Raw genomic sequence first — 20782 nt, 5'->3', positions numbered from 1 at the left:
TGTAATGTTTTTGATTCTATTTAGGCATTATATATATATGTGCACCAGATTAACAATTTTGCACTTGGCAATTTATTCCAAGGTCTCAAAAGTAGGTATGGTTGAACTTTGACTGAAATCCACTTTTGGACCAGCATTTTTCTCCCCCTTCCCTTGGCCAAATTCTGGTCAGACCTTACCAAGAGACTTTAGGTAAGGGGTTGCAGTGACCGCAAATTTATTTTCTCTGTTAAATGTCAAGGTCACAAAAGACTTCTGTATAAAATTCTTTTCCTGACATCTTTGCTCAGTCTCTCCTATACTACACCCATACAATACTTGTTGGATAAAAGATGATAGTGCAATGATCTCAATTATGTGTAGTTTCTCCTATTTTTTAAGAAATCCAATTTTTTTAAAACAACTACTGTCAATACTTCATTTCTTAACTACTATCTTATCAGTTTGAATCTGCCTGCCCATGAAACAGCCTTTCAACACACTATTATTAAAATTTTTGCAGTGACAAAGTTTATTGTAATATATATATTGTAATTTATAATGTTTACATTGTAATATGGTATATTGTCACTTTTGAGGTTGACTATGAATATAATACTTCTTGATTGATCAAAACTTTAGCTAACTCGAGAGCTTTCGTATAAACTAAGAATATATGAAAATAGATTTTAGAGATGGATGCAGATAGAAACAGTAGAAAGCATTTTATGTTTTTGTGTTTTAAATATATGTTGATCGAATTGAACTGTTTTTCAATTGTAATGAAAGCCCAAATGACCAGTGAGAATTCCCATGGGCTACGTCAATCACCTGAGAGATGTGTCATTCGGACCCAAAATACTACATTTTTCGTAACTATCTTTTGTATATTGTATCAAATACAATACAATACACTATGTCTTAGTGCATACGAATTTCTCAAAATTTTGCTTCCACATTATCTTGTACATTTATTTATAAAATTTGGTGTTAAAACCCCAATTGTCGGCCACTTAATTGGGGTCGTAGTTCAAAGAAAGTTAATGAAAAAAGGGGGTCTTTGGTTATGGTTATGTATGACTTTGCAAAAAAAAAGGGGGGTCTAAGCCTCTTATTGATAGAAATTTAGAGGCCTGTAGTTCAATTAAACTATATGTACATGAACTGTATATAATATACTTAAAGTCTTTAATTACCTTAATTGATTTCTTGGATGTGTCATGGTGTGTATGTCATGGTGTGTTATTTTGTGTAAATATGTTTAAGAGTTTACTCATGCCAAATGACAAGTAATTAGCTAGAGTCAGTCTGCTCTGCTAATTATCCCCAATTACCAGTTGTTCTGAGTTGTTCTAAGCTTTTTGAGTAATTATCACGAGTAATGTATATCACTTTTATTAATTATCTTTTAGATTCTCACTGACTCTCTAGTTGACTGTCCACCAGTCCGTCAGTAGACTAAATTCATTCTGACTCATTTGGCTTTTTAAGAAATAATTATTTATATCCTGTACTTTTTGACTTTATTCTATTTGATTATTGTTGATATTTTATAAGTTAATTAAAATCACTTAATCAATAAATTGTGAAACCTGCCTTCGAGTTATAGCTCTATGCATATTCGACTTAGAGGTCAATTTAAGCCTATTGACTAGGCTGACCCCCTGTCTCTTGGGTTGGGCCTATACATGTTAATTCCCCTTATTCTATAGTGCCCTTCCCCCTCGGTGACAGATGTGGTGGAGAATCCGGGTATGCATAGTTGCTATATGCTATAGCTAGAAGGCACAGTCAATAGACAGGATAGTATTAGTTTATAAAGGTACTTCCATGATTGAGATGAAATAGAGCCAGACCTATCCAAACGGGAGCTACACACTACTGAAAGATAAGTACAACTTTGGTGATATTTTTCCACTTTCAATTGTGTGAGAAATAAAAATGTACACTGTATAGATAATTCAAATTCATTTCTTCTCTGACTTCTATGTTAATTGCTTAGAGAAATGTAAAAGAAGTGCAAATTTCAGTCCAACTCGGCTTCCATGATACTGACTACTCTCTTATAGTTTCAGACTAGCTCTAAACTTGAAGTCAGTCATGGGACGAAGAAAGGTTTCCCAAGAATGGTACTGTCAGAAGAAGAGATGTTCTCAACTTTCCTGCATAACCCAAGGGACACCAGAATTACAGTTCACTGCAGCCATGGTAAGGAACTTTGTCGAAGCCGAACTACAGAATACACCCATCAAGTGCTTGGTTGACAGTGGAGCTTCCATTAGCTGTATAAGTCAACACCAATTACAGCGATTACAATATAATGCAGACATACAAGAATCCTCCATAACTAGTGCTGTTGGTGTCTGTGGAGAAGTTCATCCTGTTCTTGGAGAAGTAATGCTGGAAGTAACTTTTGGACACATCACAGTGAAGCAAAAATTCAGAGTGTTTGAATCCCTACATTCGAAAGTGATATTTGGACTTGATTTCCTGCAAGAAAACAAAATTAGGACTGATTTTGAAAATATGACATTAACAATTCCATTTCCAGGGAAAAATCTCAACTACATTAGTGAATCCGGAAGTGCTGATCATGTAACTGTTTCAACAATTCGTGACCAAAGAACATTTACTACAATGGCTGAGACCGTCAATCACATTATTCTCGAACCTCATTCAGAAACAATTCTGCCTGTCAAGATTCCAAACTACTCACCTGGAGCAACTGTAATTTTACAACCTAGTCACACTCTTCAATCAAGATTCCCTGTAGCTGGAGGAAGAACAGTCACCTACCTAGACGATAACCAAATCGGCATCTACAGAGTCTTAAATCCAACCAACCTTCCTGTCTTTTTAAAATCTAACCTTCAAATCGCTGCCGCACAACCTGTAAATTTTGAGGATGTCCATTGTCTCCAACAGCAGGAACCAGCCTTTCTGTGTAATCTCTCAGAAAACAATAAACAGTTTGATGAAGACTATGAGAGCATCTTGTCTGACATAGGAATTGATTTAGACTTTTGTGATCTGGACAGTGTTCAGCGACAACAACTTTGTAAGTTTCTAGCACAAAACAGAAACATTTTTGCAAAGGACCTGTCAGAACTCGGGAAAACAGACATGCACTATCACACCATCCATACAAAAGGTGACAAAGTGGTCAGTTCTGCGCCGTATCGCCAGTCTCCGCAGATGTGAGCCGAGTTAGAACGACAACTTGATGAAATAGAAGCACATGGCATCATTGAAGAATCCACTTCACCATTTCATAGTCCTGTAGTGCTAGTTAAGAAGCGAAACAACGAATATCGTTTCTGTGTTGACTTTCGTGCATTGAACAGAATCACGGAGCCTATGTCCTTCACGATTCCTCACATGTCGGATATTCTTGACACTTTAGCTGATGGCAAGCCAGAAATTTACTCAACACTTGACCTACGTTCTGGATTCTGGCAAGTGCCTTTGGACCCTGCTACAAAACACAAGAGTGCTTTCATTACCCACAAAGGAGTGTATGAATTTAATAGACTGGCCTTTGGAATGATGAACTCACCAATGACCTTCCAATGCCTGATGACAAAGGTGCTCCGGAATCTGAATTTCAAAGTTGCTCTTGTGTACATTGATGACGTGCTAATATTCTCAAAGAACTTTCAGGAACACTTACAACATCTTCATCTAGTATTTTCAAGCTTACGTAGTGCAAATCTTAAATTACATCCATCCAAGTGCATCTTCGCAAAGAAAGAAGTCAAATATTTAGGACATATTATTTCAAAACATGCTGTAAAAGTAAATCCAGAAAATACAGAAAAAGTAAAAACTTTCCCAGTTCCGCAAAACACCAAACAAGTGAAGAGTTTCCTTGGCATGGCAAATTATTACAGAAAATTCGTCAAAGACTATGCTCGAATCGCTTCCCCATTAACATCTCTACTTAAGAAGAACGTGAAATTTCAATGGACTTTAAGTTGCCAGAAAGCATATGACACCTTGAAAAATGCACTCGTTACTGCTCCAATCCTTGCTTTTCCAGACTTTGACAAGCCATTTATTCTTTCAACAGACGCCTCTGAATACTCCATGGGATATGCAATCGTGCAATCGCTTATGGAGGTAGATCTCTTCATGGTGCTTAATTAAAATGGCATATAACAGACAAAGAAGCTTTGGCTCTTGTTGAGGGAATCCAGCACTTCAAACATTATTTGGCAAACAAGGAATTCACTGTGTTCACTGACAATGGGTCTGTCAAATATCTACAGAAGATCAGAGATTGTCAAGGTCGACTTGGAAGATGGAGTCTTCTACTTCAAGGTTACAACTTCAAAATCGTCCACCGTGATGGAAGCAAAAATCCAGCTGACTGCTTATCCAGACAACAGCATGACAATTCTACACCTACAGATTCACCTGACCTCGGCGAACATCTTTACTATGTCAATCACAAGGAACACACAGAAATTGTTCTAGTCTATCCAGGGGAAGTAGAAGAACATGTAATTGCCAGTTTACAAGAGAGGCCGTCTCCAGAACTTGTTTTACAAAACATGGCAAACTTGCAACAACAGTGCCCTGACTTTCAAGGAATCTATGAGTACAAACTAAACCATGAACTTCCTAATGATCCAGCAATTGCCAGAACTATCGTGGCTGAGTCCTACAACTATGAACTTGAAGACGGAGTCTTGAAACATTTCTACTCAAAACGATGCAAGAAAGTCCCAAAACAAGAACGTTTAGTGAAAAAAGTTGCAGTTCCAAGAATTCTCCGTGATGATGTACTGCGATCATACCAGGACTGTATTCTTGGTGGTGGTCATCAAGGATTTGAAAGAACATATGCTGCACTACGCAACAAATACTTCTGGCCCTCAATGTATGACGATATAAAACGCTATATCCAGACTTGTGAAACTTGTCAACAAAGTAAACGCAATTACGGTACTAAGCGTCCACCTCTGAAGCCACAAATAAGTGATGATAAATTTGGAAGGTGGCATATGGACATTTTAAGTGGACTTCCAACAACTCCTAACAGACACAAGCATATTCTTCTGGTTGTGGAGAGTTATTCCAAATGGTGTGAAGCATTTCCATTGCGAACTCAAGAAGCCAGTGAAGTTGCAAGAGTTTTATACAAGGAGACAATAACTAGGTACAGAGCACCAAGAACACTTATATCAGATCGCGGAAGGAATTTTGTCTCCAATCTTGTAAAGGCACTCTCAGAGATGTTCCAAATAACAAGGCATTTAACGAGCTCCTATCATCCGCAAACCAATGGATCTGTTGAAAGGATGAACTCCGTCATTCTCTAAGCTATACGCTGCTATGCTAAAGAACATCAAGATGACTGGGATGATCTTCTACTCCCAGGGATCCTTATGGCATACCGAGCAACCCCTGCAACTCAATCAACTGATTTCTCACCATACTTCATGCTCTATGGAAGAGAGATGTGCCTCCCTATTGATTCCTCCTTAGTCCCAAAAGAACACTTGGCCCAGGACCATAAAATATTCCTTGGACAAATTTTACAAAATTTAGAAAGGACACGAAAGATTGCTTCCGAGAATATTAAACTTGCCCAAGAAAGAAATAAACAACGATATGATCAGACAGCTAAGGAACCAGACTTCTTCCCAACACAACGTGTTTGGTTATATTGCACCAAAGTTCCAGTAGGTAACGCTCCAAAACTACATCGCCAGTGGGTTGGTCCATATTACGTCACCATGGTCAACAGACAAAATCACACATACAAAATCAGGAATTGTGCAAACAACAAAGAGGTAAAGTCACTGGTAAGTGCACATCGTTTAAAACCATACCACGATCCTCTCACCAGGCCGACTAACCCTCCTCTAGATCATGCTAATGACAACGCTCAACTGTATCCTGATGAACTTGACCAGAACATACACAGACCCACTGTCCAGCCAGCAAGACAGAATGCACCGGCAGTACCCAATCAAGCAAACCCACTAAGAGTGCAAAATAGACCACCAAGACAGAACATACGACGAAATCTGCAGCCACAGCAACGTAATCAGCAGCCACACCAACATAATCAGCCTCCTCAACAACAGAATCAGCAACAACAGAATCGGCAGACCCAGCAACAGAATCAGCAGCCACAACGAAGGAATCAGCTGCAACAAAATCTACCCCAGCAACACAATCAGCCTTTACAGCAACACAGTAGGCAGGCACAAAAACCCAACCAACAGCAAAGCAATGAGAGACCACAGAAACAGAATCAGAAGACACAACTAGAGCGACAAAATCATTTTTTGTTTTGATTCTTTTGTAAATTTTTTAAAAATTCTTGGCTAAAAAGTAAATTTACATCGGCTAATTTTTATCACTTCATTCTGAAAAAAAAAATAATCTTGAAAAAATTTGTAATGTTGAATACTAGTCAACTGTATTTATGTATTTTCGAGATATATAATGACTAAATGGTTGTGTTTGTACGTGTGGTTATTCTACATGTAACGTTAAATTTTAAGACAAGCGCGTGTTTATGTATTATAATTACATATACAGACAATGACAAGATTATCAAATGTTAAGTTACACTCAAAGATTGCAAACGTGTTGTTTAAATAATTATTTGCTTTGTAAGCCTCTTAAAAAAAGCACTCATTTAGATTTCAAGGGGGGGGGGTGCTTTTTTTTTTCTTTTTGTTTGTTTGTTTTTTTTTTTGTTTTTTTGGTATTGTTTTGTTTTTTTAAGGCGTCGAGCTAATGCTCGGCAGCCTTCTAGCGATCGTCTGGAATGGCAATCGTCCAAAAATTCATGCACTGCACCGCCTTTTAAATGCGCACAAAAAATAAGTTCCTTAAAGTATTAAACGTATTACAAGATTTTTATTCCACTTATTCAACTACATTGTGTACAAAAAATCCAACTTTGCCTCCCTGGTTATTGATAACTCTTTGCATAAAATTCAAGAATGGCGGATGAATACAAAAGGTGTAAACATTCACTAAATATTATTTTAGTTTATCGATTACATTTTAACTGGAGACCGTGCCCGATAGAAATAAAATTTGATATGTAAATTTATTTGTTATCGGGCACGGCCTCCAAAATGAATGTAAGCGATAAACGTATCTAGTGATTTTGTTGCAATAAATAAACACGATAATGCAGTCGGTTTGGTCGAGCAAAATACAGCACGTGTTGTGGATTTGTTTGTAAACAACCATACCATAGGTAATTTTGTTTCAAACGGGAATTGAAATAAATAAAAGTATGTTTTATTATTATAATTAGAGACACACTGTAATCGATGTATTCACCTTGAAAAATGTTCAAAGACTGTTTAAAGCAGAAAGAAAATATAATTTTTTTTAACTTTGAAATTTCTTTGATTTTTGTAACTATGATGAGTTATTGTATTATAAACGCATCACAACCTATTATATATGGAAATATAGTGATTTTTGTTTTTAAAGAACGCAAAACATAATTCATTTACTTTTTTTATTCTAATATGTATTATTTGATATACGACTATTAGTACAAAAATTCAAATTATTGATATCATTTTATCAATCTATATAAAACAAAATGTCAGCTCGACGCCTTTGTGGCCGTTCCGGCCTTTGATTTTAAACTAAATTGTAAGCAGTTCATTTTTTCTTGTACTGTTGACAGCACAATTTTAATGCTTTATTTCTTTTAATTGTAACTGGCCAACAAGTTATCAATCATTTTTTCAACAGAATCTTCAGAAGCTTGAGACACCACCGAACGGGGGGTCCCGGGGCGTTCCCCCTGGCCGCTTGAGGCATGTTGCCGAAGGCCTTCAACTTTTTCTTTATCTAAATCCATTATATCCCACCTATCTTTAGACAGTTTAGTTTCATCAGGATATTGATTCATGAATACAACTACTTTCATCACTCTTTCATAGACTTTTCTTCTGCATTCATTTTTTGTGCTTGTGAAACATCCATTCTTTATTTCTTCCATGACTCCATAGTTTACATAGTCAAGACTGCTTCTTACCAAATCAAAAACTACAAACTGGTCTTCGCTTTCCATTAGGTATTTCGCATCTGCACTTTTCATGTTTGATAGGACTCTTGCTTGTTTTACTGCTTCTAACCAGTTGGTTAAGAAAGTTTTTCCTGTGTTTTTTTCTCTGTCTACTACAAATAGGATTTTTCTGTCATCTTGTTCTTCTAGTTTTTTTACAGCTTCTATTTGCCATGGTCTAAGTTCTTTTTTCATGATTGATTATTTTCTCTTGGTTTCCTGTCTTTCATCTTCTATTTCATTTGCTAGTTCTATGATTTTCTTCTTTTTGAGGACACTCTTCATGTAATAAAGCACCACTTTCATATAATAAGCACCATCTTCATATAATAAAGCACCATCTTCATATATAAAAGCACCATCTTCATATAATAAAGCACCATCATCACATAAAATAGCCACATAAGGCAGCTATGACGTTCCATAAGATACCCTTGTAGGTGTGGTGTTCCTGCTGCTCCAACTTCTTTTCCAACTAAAATATAGTTTAGTTTGTCTATGCTTCCTAGGATATCTTGATATTCCTCTTCTATGTAGTTGTTCAGGGTAAAGCACATTATCCACTATGCAGCTTTTCGCTTGCTATTTATTCTTTTTTTTAGCATCGACTTTAATTTATTTCTTCAAGCATCGGCATTATTTTATTTCTTCATGCTTCCGGTTTTTAGCATCGACTATAATTTATCTACATGGCTGAAATTTGCATAATGATGTCACTATCTAGTTCTAACCAGTTTGAAACGACCACATCCGCGTATGAATATACACATCCTAGGACTACTTTTTAAAACCCATCAAAAATTTAGAGACACACAAAACAACTTTTTAATAAAATTTGAGAAATAACTATTCATTTTTGTTTTGTTTTCTCATTTATATCTAATATACACACACATCGTCTGAATAAAGGTTGTATATTTCACTAAAATGGCAGATGAGACTGAGTTGGGAAATTTTAAGTTAGAAACAGATTTTCTCTTAATTCCAATAATGGACAACGAGTTTGATACAATTGATGATGAGTTTTGGGGGCAACTTGTATGCAGTGAAATTACAGAAGATATTTCACAAAACCTATCGAAGCCTGCAATAAATGATCCCCCCCCCCCACCTGAAACACCATCAGCTCCTAGCAGATTCAAACGAAGTACAGAAGAAAAGATCAACAGTACTTTGGTGCTCGCCAAACAGAGTCAACAAAGAAAAACACTAAATGGGGATGCAAAATATTTAAAGGTAAAACTCTATAATATTTTTGGTGTAATTCCATAAGTAAATAATAGGGAATTTTGGACAAACAATGTAGATATTCATTACAGTCAATTATTCCATTGGCGACATCTTTCGTCAACAACAGGAGTTGAACCTGTTCCTCTCTCCTATTTTAAAAGGAAAGTGTGCACCAATACACCATGTAGACTTTTAAGATGTAATAATGTTGCGTAATGAATATGCATGTCTGTATGTATGCATACAGAAAAAAAATTAAATGGAAAGTTTAAAATCATTTGATAATAATCCAAAACAAGATTACATAATTTATAGGGGCATAAATAAAAACTAAGATTCTATTTAAACTATATATTTGAAAAAAAAATTAATATCTTGTATTTCATGAACCAAGTATTTAAAATAAATAATGAAAAATTAAAACACACATTTCTTTTCAATACAGATTGGAGCCTAGAGAGAAGAGGCAAAGTTATTGATTTTGAGACGATATCACCCAGTGCATTAAATCAACTTTTGGAGCAATTCTACTGTGAGGCTAGACCTGCGAAATCTGGTGAACTCTGGTATACCATAGAAATACCCTGATAAATTTGAGAGGAGCAATCAACCGAAAACTTGCAGATATGATGAGAAATATTGATGTTGTCAAAGATAAGGAATTTAAGTCATCCAATGGAGTTTTAAATGGCATGTTTAAAGATATTCTCTTTTGAGAAGTGGACAGGCATAGCCTACATCCATGTAGGCTATGACTGTCCACTTCTCAAAAGAGAATAGTTTAAAGAACGTGTCAAGGAAGGCACATCAAAACCAACTCAGCACAAAGATCTCATTGCCAAAAGTGATCTAGAAAAATTATCAACTTACTTCAAAGATGCACTGAGTAACCCAATCATATTGCGTTGGAGTGTATATTTTAATCTGGCGATCCATTTCCTTTCTCGGGGCCAAGAATTTCACCATCAGCTGAAGTTGAATTCTTTTACATTTCATACTGATGAAAATGGTGAATATGCAATGATCAGTCACGAAATTCAACAGAAAAACCACCAGGGCGGTCTTCAAAATGTAGAAATGAACGTTGATAAACGCATGTTCGCAACAGGTACCGATACATGTCCAGTGAAAATGTTAAAGTTTCTAATTGAGAAAACTGATGAATCCGCCACCTCTCTCTTCAACAAATACACAAATGATGCACTGTCGCTTCCAAACAGTACATCAAAATGGTTCATAAATGCCCCTCTACAAAAGAGAACCTTTTCAAATTTCATGAAAGACATCAGCAAGGCAGATGGGCTATCACAAATTTTTACAGGGCATTGTCTAAGGGCGACTGCCATACAACATTTAAATGACGAAGGATACGAGGCCAGACACATAATGTACATGTCTGATCATAAAAACGAGGGGTCTCTGCGATCTTACAACCGAAAAGTGTCATCAGCACAGAAGTTATGTCTCAGTAGTTCACTATCGAAAATATAAAACCATCCACTACCACTCCATCTACCGGTAGGCCTATTAATCCAGCCGATGATGTCTTACAACTCTTACCTGTTACAAGTAATCAAGCTCAGTCCTCTGTCAGCAATTTGGAAATGATCGATAATTCGAACCAAAGATCGTCCGTTTTCCAAAATTCTTCGTTCTCAAACTGCCACCTTCACTTTCACAAGTAGACTGGTCCATTGAGCCTGATCACTTCCATTGAAAAAGTGACAACTCCGCCGCGAACAAACTGTTAAAAATGTTGTATTAAAAGTTTACATTGTTGTTTATTGTTCAACGTGAATTCATATTCACTGATTAAAAAGTTTAAATTGAGAAGTGACTTGTGATTTTGTACTTTTCAGATTTAGTATACGGGGATTACTTTTTATCGATCGAAATAGTGGCGACTATAGATGCGAATGTCTGACGTGCTTTCTTACCTTGGTGCTATACCTAGGCTGCATGATCCAGACGAATGGGGGACGGTTCGCCCCTAAAGACGTCTCGCGCTGAGACGTTTCGCCCCGAGATGTTTCGCGCCTATTAGTTATGTGGTACAGTAAATTGATATCAGCACGGAGAGCCTCCAAATGAGTTATAACACCTTAGGGTAATTAGAAATTTGATGAGACACTTAATTATGATTGCTTGATCTAGATGTTTTGCGGCTTTTAATTATGTGGTAACAGTAAATTGATATTAACATGGAGAGCCTCCTAATAAGTTTTAACACCTTTGGCTAATTAAATTATTCTAATATATAATTACATATATATTTTAACATCGGATTATATATATAGTTATACATTTTTATATGATGAATTACGATGTATTTCATATTAATATTTACTCTTTATATTTACTCAAATTATAATATTTTGTATAAATGAAATAATATTCCTTCACAATGATTTAGAGATAACACCTGGAAAAAACAACAATACTAAGCAAAATAAATATTTTTTTTTTATTTTCATTGTTTTCAACTGCACACATAAATACATAACACATACATAAAAAATATCGTATACAAACATGAATAAATAAGTTATCTCAACACAAACACAAAGTAGGATCTCAAGCACAATGTTTCACAGAATCACAGTGCATTAATCACAGTACATCACATCACATGAATTCCTCAAACGTCGAACACACCAGCATAGATGGATCCGCAGACCTTGAGGAAATGGGACGCTGTGATGTTGTCCTCCAGCTTCTTCAATCTTCCTCTGCGTGGTGGTCACTTGCAAAATGTCTTTAGGAGCGAAACGTCTCAGCGCGAAACGTCCATAGGAGCGAAACGTCCTGTTGCCATCCAGACACTCCGTCTACAGATCTTACTTTATACTGTGGGGCTTATTCTATAAATTATGGGGTGGGCCGGTTGGCTCCTTATCCACCTGACTGGTTTTCTGACACGGCTGCTCAGATTACTAGGTCTTGTGTTGATTACCTGTATTACGGGGGCTTTCTCCCGTACAGAACTAATAATAGGCCAACCGTGAGCTTATTCTCTTGTTGTTGGACCCTGCCTCATGAAACCTCAAACAAGCCAACACGCGTTTTAGTTTTCAGACTTTAATATAGATTTTACATGAAATATACTTTTACATGAGTTTGGTATGCATCAGCACCGAAGGTCTGATTCCAACTGACTATAATTTACAATTCAGAATAATATATAATAAACAATGGAACAACACAATGAAGGATTAACATAAGAAGTACAGATGTAAGTAAATCAATTATCAAACAGCTATTGAGTAACTCGGGACATTTAAGCAGCATGTACATAAAAGGATTAATAAGATGAAAGAAGCTTAAGTGTCAATAAACATAAACAGAAGTCAATTAAAAGATTAGCTGTCCATCACTGATTGTGCCTCAGGTGGGATTAATGCTGCGCGGAATTTATAACGTTTATAAAACAGTTGTCGAAATAGATGAAAAGTTTTTGTAACAATTAACACAAAGTCCGAAAAACATAATTTACACAATAATTAAAAATAGTCCGAAAGATTGAATTTCACACCGTGACACCTGTCTTGTGACATGGTTACCTATGTTACTTACAGACTTTTTAATAAAATACACTGATACAAAAGCAGTTCATTATTTCTTGTACTGTTGACAACACAATTTTAATGCCTTATTTCTTTTAATTGTAACTGGCCAACAAGTTATCAATCTGGTTTATAATTTTTTCAACAGAATCTTCAGAAGCTTGAGACACCACCGAACGGGGGGTCCCGTTTCTGTCATCTTGTTCTTCTAGTTTTTTTACAGCTTCTATTTGCCATGGTCTAAGTTCTTTTTTCATGAATGATTCTTTTCTCTTGGTCTCCTGTCTTTCATCTTCTATTTCATTTGGTAGTTCTATGATTATCTTCACGTTGACGATATATCTGGCTCCATGTTTATTTATTTTAAAGAGTTCTTCTTTGCTTTTCTTTTCTATGGTTTGAAATACTGCTTTTTTCATGTCACATTTTCTTTTCTCTCGTCTTTGGATTGTTCCAATTTCTTTGAAGTTTTTTTCTTTACTGCAGTAATTTACATTTTCATCAGGACTTCCTCTTGCTGGTTCCCAGTCGGCTCTATTATTTATTTTCTTGAGGGCTGGTAGCTTGGATTTGTTTTTGAGTTGTAGATACCCTTGTAGGTGTGGAGTTCCTTCTGCTCCAACTTCTTTTCCAACAATGATATAGTTTAGTTTGTCTATGCTTCCTAGGATATCTTGATATTCCTCTTCTGTGTAGTTGTCCAGGGTAAAGCACCAGTTGAATGCCATGGCTTATTTTAAGAATTTTTCATATACTATAGTCGTACAAGTATTATCCAATATGCACCGTGTCGCTCTTTTGAAACTTCTGCGCTATTTTCTTTCTTTTTATATGTTTTTGTTTGTCTGCCTCTAGGATATTTTCTACCTTCAGATATTCTCTACCTAGATTCAGGTAGAATCTACTTTTCAGATATTTTTTGATATTTTTTTCTTTCTTTTTTATATGTTTTTGACTGGTCTATTTAAGAAATAAAGTACGAGTTTTCGTGAATGTTGCAGAATAACCTCCGAGGTCGAGAAATGTTGTTTTAAAATATAAAAGCCGAGGCGTTAGCCGAGGCTTTTATATTTCAAACAACATTTCGAGACCGAGGAGGTTATCCTGCAACATTCACGATAACAAGAACTTTATTTCTATTCTACTAACAGCCCAGTATTTCTACAGATCGTTTCTCCTATAGAGAGACGATCTAGGTCATTTTGACGGCTGTTCCGTGTAACCCCAACGGTTTTGTTAGTAATGTTTACATGTGTATCGATCAAAGGAATCACATGCAGACGACAGAATTTTTCTTTGGATTTTTAATACTCTTCACTTATTTATAAAATATCTTTGACTCATGTTCCTAATATTTTAAGGGCAATTTAATACGATTATTACTACTACACGTGATATATTTTATGTAAAAACACGCAGTGAAAATGTGGTAGGGAGGTCCTAGGAACAGCCGCATTGATCTCTTAAAAATAAACATTTGAAGCAATACACATCGTTTTGACTGGAACTAACACGTGAAATTGACATGATTTTAAAAAAAATTGCGGTTTGAAGTTGTACTTTCATGATCAGTGCGAGACAAATAGGTATTTCTGATCTGATAATTTACTGATGACGTTCGTGGTATATTGGAGAATAATGTCCGCGGCATCTCTTTGATCTCGGCAATAACTGTAGTAGAATTTATTTTATTTTATAATTATTTTTTTATTTTCTTGCCCGGTCCTTTCTGATATTTTTTTATTTGTTCAGTTTTATTTTTGACTTCAAGGAGGTAGGTTGCTTTCAGTTCGTGGGATGTATAGGGCTAATGGTGCAATTGTACTGTGGAGACACATAGTATAGTTGGTAAGGGTGTAAATAGCGTGAACTCAGTATGTAGAAATATAGTGCCGACAGCCGGTTTTGAACACACGACGCGAAGATCATTCCGGCTTGAAGCCCAACGCGTTCCCGCTACGCTATGTTAGCCGAGTTGACAATGGTATATAAATATTTATATATGCCTACACAGCTTCGCGCGAGACAACGCGAGATTTCGCGTCTGGAGATAAACAAAGCCGCGAGACTTGCCATCGTCGGCTCCAACAAAGATATGGCCTTTTCGATTCTGTGCTGGTCAAACTACACAGCTGGAACATCCAAATTAATGAGAAAATCAGAAGTTGCTGTTCGGTCTGAACATGTTTTAAAGTTTGTGTTCGACAAAGAAGCACAATTTATAAGGGGAATTGTACAAGCCTCTATGCGTGATCGGAGCTATCAGGTTACGGTGAGTTCATCAAATGTCAACATGTTTTTTTTCATCCCCATTGAAAATTTTTCCTAGATGTAACAGCACATATGACATTAAATGTATTATATGTCTATCACTTATCCGTATTTACCCATTATAAACATGATAAATACCAATTACTCCTGAGATTTACAGTCAAGTCGTACACAGACCAACTCGTATACAGGTCAACTCGTATACAAAATTTTCCGCATAAAAAAACGAAAGTCAACTCGTATACAAAAAATTCCCGTATACTAAATCGACAGGAAACACACAGGTGTCGTACCATGTTGAAAAATGTTTGGGAAATGACATTTAAAAGCGGAAAGTTGGATATATTTTTTTCAAAAAAAATAACGAGGACGTATCTTAATTAGCCTTGCCTTTGAGAAGTCATCCGTTTGGACGTGCTTGTTGTTTTAACAATTATTGTTTTGATGTGTAGAAATAATTACCAAATAATAATGATTGGATTGACACAATTAATTATCGTTAATTTTTTTGTTGTAATTTCACATCGTTACCGAGTTTAATCACAATGCACAATCATACAGCAATCTTTGTAATGGTTGATGACATCCATTTTATTCTTATATGTAATTTAAACATATTTTATTGAGTAATCAAGTGGATTAGGCAACAGGCAAAGCCTATATAAACCCTCTCCAAAATATGTTTTGTTACGGGATTTTTTTGTATACGAGTTGACTTTCGTTTTTTTATGAGGCAATTTTGTATACGAGTTGACCTGTATACGAGTTGGTCTGTGTACGACTTGACCGGACACCACTCCTGACCATAGCCACCCGAATTTCCTAATCACTTGCCATGTTGAGTCATACATATACATATTGTAATATTTAATGACAAAATGAAGTTCATTTTATTAGATATTTAGACAGAAAATATAATCATGTTTATATTTTATTCATCTTGATATCTCTTGGTACAAATTACACAATAGAGCATAGTACATGTGAGTGTGTTAATGGGTTGGACAAATGTCACCACAAAGCCAGCATTCTGTTGTATGGGTATGTCTTTATATAAAATATTCTTATCTTAATTTAGAAACTTTATTCTGTTAACAAATTAACAATAGCATTGACTATTCATATACCCCATTTTATTCACTGAAAACTTTGATCCTTACCTCCATAACAGATACAAAAATGTAAGCAAAACAGATGTGAGACAGAGTTGGATTAAACATTCAAAGAGTGCACCGCCTCGTCAGACTCAAACTATGAAAGACCTTTTTCCTGCACCTGACCGGTTTATAAATTACAGGTAACTATCTGTTATTATCTGGGCCTTTAATACACCGTTTAAAGTTGAGCACACTTGTATTATGTATATATGAGAAGTATATATATATACTAGACATATACTAGACTTTGACCTGTGCGTGCACGGGTTGACATTGCATATATGATATCGTACATTTAGAAAATTGATACATCGACGCACTGTATCGTTGACATTTACATATTAACCAAGCTTTAAGCCTACAATAATGCTATTGATTTCACTACCCTCTGCTTGGCCTTCACCATGTTGAAATGCCTCCCATAAGACAAATTTTCAATGAAAATTTACATGTATTTGTAATATTGTTTCTGAGTTTATCCATGCAAATGTGATATTGTGGAAACATAAACTATATGATTATGTCAATGTATTTTGTGAGTTATTGTATAACTTTCTGTTGTACATCAATAACATGGACTTAAAACATCACTAGTGCAATAAATAGACCAGTTGATGACACTGATCGAGATTTCCTGTACCAAAAGTTGACACAATTAGGACGGTTTTCAGGTTGAATATGAAACCATTATCTTTAGATATTTACAGCTTAATCTTGCTGTTTTATGCTGTTGATGGTTTTTAATGGGATTACTATTAAATTTTTATATTATATTTAACTTAATTTAAGGCAATATGAGATGAAATTTTCATGCTGAAAAAAAAAAAACTGATTGTGAATGAAGACCAAATTCAACAGGTACCATAAACTGTGTATAACAAAATCAAAGGCACTTGTTTTCCTAGTATTAAAAATGTTTATTACGCTAGCTTAATGCTGAACAATTTGTTTTGGTCATAATATTTGTCAATCAAAATTTGTGTTTAAAAAGTAGGGCCTTGTATTTCTTTTCAGATTGCTGCTTTGACAGTTGGACAGAAAGATAACTGCCTCTGCTCTGCAGTGCGAAGAAATCGTCTAACTGCTTCTAACTTTGGTTGCGTTTTAGCAGCAGTAAAGAGAAATAGGTACCTTATATGAAAGTTTGTTTTTATACATTTTTTGAGTAATGGATATATATGTTCTGAGGAATTCATTTTCCTCTCTGTTGTTTTTCAGATACCCTGTTTCCCTTTTTAAGCGCTTATGCCAAGCCGATGATCTGTCAAAGAAAGATGCAATAATCTGGGGAGTTTGTAATGAAAGAGTAGCAATAGACAAGTACAGATCATTTGGGGATGCAGTAGTAGAACCAACAGGTAAAGATGAAATAACAAACCTATTTTTGTTATCAAATATGGTGCAAGTGACAATTAAAATCATTTAAAGATGTTAAGTGTGGGTAACAAATATTGCCAGACAAGTTAATGGTGTTTTTTTTAAATTTAAACTGATAAAAAAAAATATCATGAAAGATTTCCTTCTAACGTTTCTGGGTTTTTTTTCTAATATCAATAGGCATATGGCTACACCATAATGGTGTCCTTGCATCTAGTCCTGGCGGAATTATACGTCGTGCAGCTGCTTTTGGATTTCACCACCAAAGTCCAGCTTTGACTGATATAATGCAGGCTTACAACATTCAGCCTAAGATCCTGGAAGTAAAGTGCCCATATTCAGCAAAAGATAAAACAATAGCTGAAGCAGTCGAAACCATTGCTGATTTTTGCTTAGGTAAGCAAGCTATATTGTGATATTGGACCTCTTCAAAATGATTTTTTTTTTAATTAAACAAATTTTTTAAAAGTTTATTTGAAGTTAACGGTTATAACCTGATTAGTATTAAGATGATGGAATTCTAATTTTTATGATAAGTAATCTGTAAACAATTTATGCTTAAATTGATCAATTCCGTTTTATCATATTTGCATTTTTTATTTCTATTTAAAGAGATTCAAGAATTTTGTGGGGAGAGAACTTGCAAGCTGAAGGAGAACCACCCTTACTATGATCAAGTGCAGGGACAGCTTTTTGTATCCAATAAACTTGCGTGCGACTTTGTTGTATGGACACCCAAAGACTTTGTTATTGTTAGAACTCCTCAAGACATTGTATGGCAAAGCAACATATTAGTTCTTACTTACTTTTATTTTCACAAATTTGTGCCACATTTGCAACAATGATCTATTATTTTCATATGTAATACATGTATTATTCATGACTCATAAATTATAGTAATTTGTTGAGCATCAAGCTTTCTCAAAACATATAAGATTCATGAAATAAACACCAGTATCAGGTTCATTGTAGTTTGAAGTTGCATGAACAAAATACATGTAGTTTTCAATCTGTTTTTCAGTTATTTTCTGGTACAAAATTCTGAGCTACCTCTTGCAACAAAGGGTCTTGAAAGTTTACTAAGACACAACATAGCTGGAAAATGTTGGTGCTTATGTATCTGAACTGGTGTGGGATGTGCCTCACTGAGTCAGTATAAACTATTTCAATACTTGGCATATGTTGACTCAAACAGGTGTATACATATCAAACCTGTAAATACTGTCATGTTTTAGAACCTCAAGGCATTTTTTTTTAGAGTGGGTCTGTGCTCCATATTTTTCTAATAGTCTAAACAAGGTCTATTGGAAAACAAACCGATTTCAATCAACAAAAACGTGGAAAGATGACCAAATATACATTAAAAATATCATTTTGTTTCCATAGAATTGAATGTTTTAAAAAAATAATTCAAGTCCGTAAATTTGGGGTCAAAGTCGGACATAATATTCAAACAGCCTACTTTGTTGTGTGTGAAATGGCTCAGTGGTTAGAGTTCCTGACATAATCTATCCTTAAATACCTAGGGTTTTTATGTGATGGGTTCGATACCGCAAAAATTTCTGGCAATATTTTTTTTCCTTATCTTTTGTTAAATATATTAAAATCTGAATAAAGTTAGAAATTGTGCTTTTGCAAACTTGTATTAAAATATATTGGAATAGATTTAATTGGGAAAAAATAAATTCAAAATAAACCGAATGGGCATTTGCGCAATCTTATTCCCCCATCTTCTTTATATACAATTTTTTTTTTAGAAAGTAATTATAAAAGATGTCTGCCCCAAGTTTTCAAAAATTTAAAGAAGAAAATTGTGTATACATGAATTCAGCTTGTGAATGAATTTAGCCAGACTTAATGTTTTTATTTTTTTTAAAAGTAAAATTTTTGTTAAAGTCTCAAAATACAACCAATTAAAATATATGGGGTAATGATATATGTACCTGGCTTCCTTTTTTTTTTTTACACTCTCTATTTATTAACGGTAATTATAATTGCTTGATTACTATGCATTTTGTCACTATATACAATTAGTGTACAAGGCCTTTTGAAGTCGATCGTATCTTTTTCAGAATGCACTATATATTTATATATTTTTTATAATTAAAGTTTTATGTCTTAATTTAAGTGTCTAAACTGCAAGCTTTGTTTTAAAAAAATAATTGTTTGTGGCCTGTGGGAACAATATTTTATGCAGCATTTGATATTGTAATCATTAAAGTCTAGATTTGAGAGTTAAATCTCAATGGGAGCTTAAAAATACATCTCCATGCAGTCACATTCATTTAATTAATCATTAGCCTTTTCCTTGTTCTCTACTTTATTACTGAAGTATTTTTTTTTCTTCTTTAAGAAATATATAATGTACATATCTTTACAACTTTTTTATTTTTTCAAAAACACTTTAAGTGACATTGTTATAAATGGCTGAATCTTATTAACTAATTAATATATTCCCACATTGTATTAAAAATTTGATTGCTTCTTTCATTCTATTTACTAGTTAGATTTTACAAGTCCTAAATTAAGCTGAGCTTTGAATAAATGTTTTCAAATTAAACATTTTCAAAGTGTTTTCCCATTTGCTATAATAGCAATACCACCAAAACAACTCTCTCTCTCTCTCTCTCTCTCTCTCTCTCTCTCTCTCTCTCTCTCTCTGTGTATATATTATATAAAGCCAGAACTAATTGATGAAGTCCTGGTGCTATGGATGAAACAATCACAGAAACAGTCACAGGTCTGTCTGAAAACTCTCTCTCTCTCTCTCTCCTCTCTCTTTCTCTCTCTGTAAAACCTTACATTCAATCATGTCCTTTTAGATGAAAGAATTCTTCAGTATTTTTTGCTTTTTATGTTTGTCTCAGGATAGCTTTTATGTTATTTGACTTAATGGAACAAGTCTTATTTCATGCTTATATTAGATTGTCCACTAACAGTTATGGCACCAAAAGACATAAGTCTGAAAACTCCCAGAGTTTACACAGTTATTGCCCTTTGTGTAAGAAATGCTCGTGACAACTCTTTGCAAAACTGTGGGGGAATGTTTCATACACCCTTATTCTCATTTGAAATGGAACTAGATCAGTAGATGTTGTCATTAAACAGCAATACCCACACCAAGTGTTCGCCCCTAAATACTATCTTTT

General features: G+C 34.9%; 1 protein-coding gene across 11 annotated transcripts; it reads left to right on the top strand.

Moving 5' to 3' along the window:
- The first annotated feature begins 14833 nt into the window (after positions 1-14833).
- On the top strand, positions 14834-18642 carry LOC105341748 (uncharacterized). 11 transcript variants are annotated; one of them, XM_066087586.1, is made up of 8 exons: positions 14835-15100; positions 16071-16140; positions 16271-16396; positions 17046-17114; positions 17271-17383; positions 17475-17614; positions 17814-18029; positions 18246-18642. In XM_066087586.1, exons 4-8 carry the CDS (start codon positions 17067-17069, stop codon positions 18476-18478), a joined length of 750 nt encoding a protein of 249 aa, XP_065943658.1. In that variant the 5' UTR covers positions 14835-15100; positions 16071-16140; positions 16271-16396; positions 17046-17066; the 3' UTR covers positions 18479-18642. The 11 variants fall into 11 exon arrangements, 8 of the variants coding, with proteins under 8 accessions (XP_065943664.1, XP_065943658.1, XP_065943659.1 ...); XM_066087587.1 differs by lacking the exon at positions 16071-16140; XM_066087588.1 differs by lacking the exon at positions 14835-15100 and having other exon boundaries at positions 15313-16140; positions 16294-16396.
- The last annotated feature ends 2140 nt before the right edge of the window (positions 18643-20782 follow it).

Source organism: Magallana gigas, chromosome 6 (genome assembly GCF_963853765.1).
Source record: "Magallana gigas chromosome 6, xbMagGiga1.1, whole genome shotgun sequence".
Lineage (NCBI taxonomy): Eukaryota > Metazoa > Mollusca > Bivalvia > Ostreida > Ostreidae > Magallana > Magallana gigas.
The sequence above is the reverse complement of the archived record's forward strand: the minus strand, read 5'-3'. Positions and strand labels throughout refer to the sequence as shown.

What these genes read in the sequence shown, in the direction of transcription:
- LOC105341748 (XM_066087587.1), top strand. Translation starts at nt 17,067, where the DNA reads ATGCTGAAAAAAAAAAAACTGATTGTGAATGAAGACCAAATTCAACAG. An exon ending in ATGAAGACCAAATTCAACAG is followed by an intron (nt 17,115 to 17,270) that starts GTACCATAAACT and finishes ATTTCTTTTCAG; the next exon opens with ATTGCTGCTTTGACAGTTGG. An exon ending in CATTGCTGATTTTTGCTTAG is followed by an intron (nt 18,030 to 18,245) that starts GTAAGCAAGCTA and finishes TTCTATTTAAAG; the next exon opens with AGATTCAAGAATTTTGTGGG.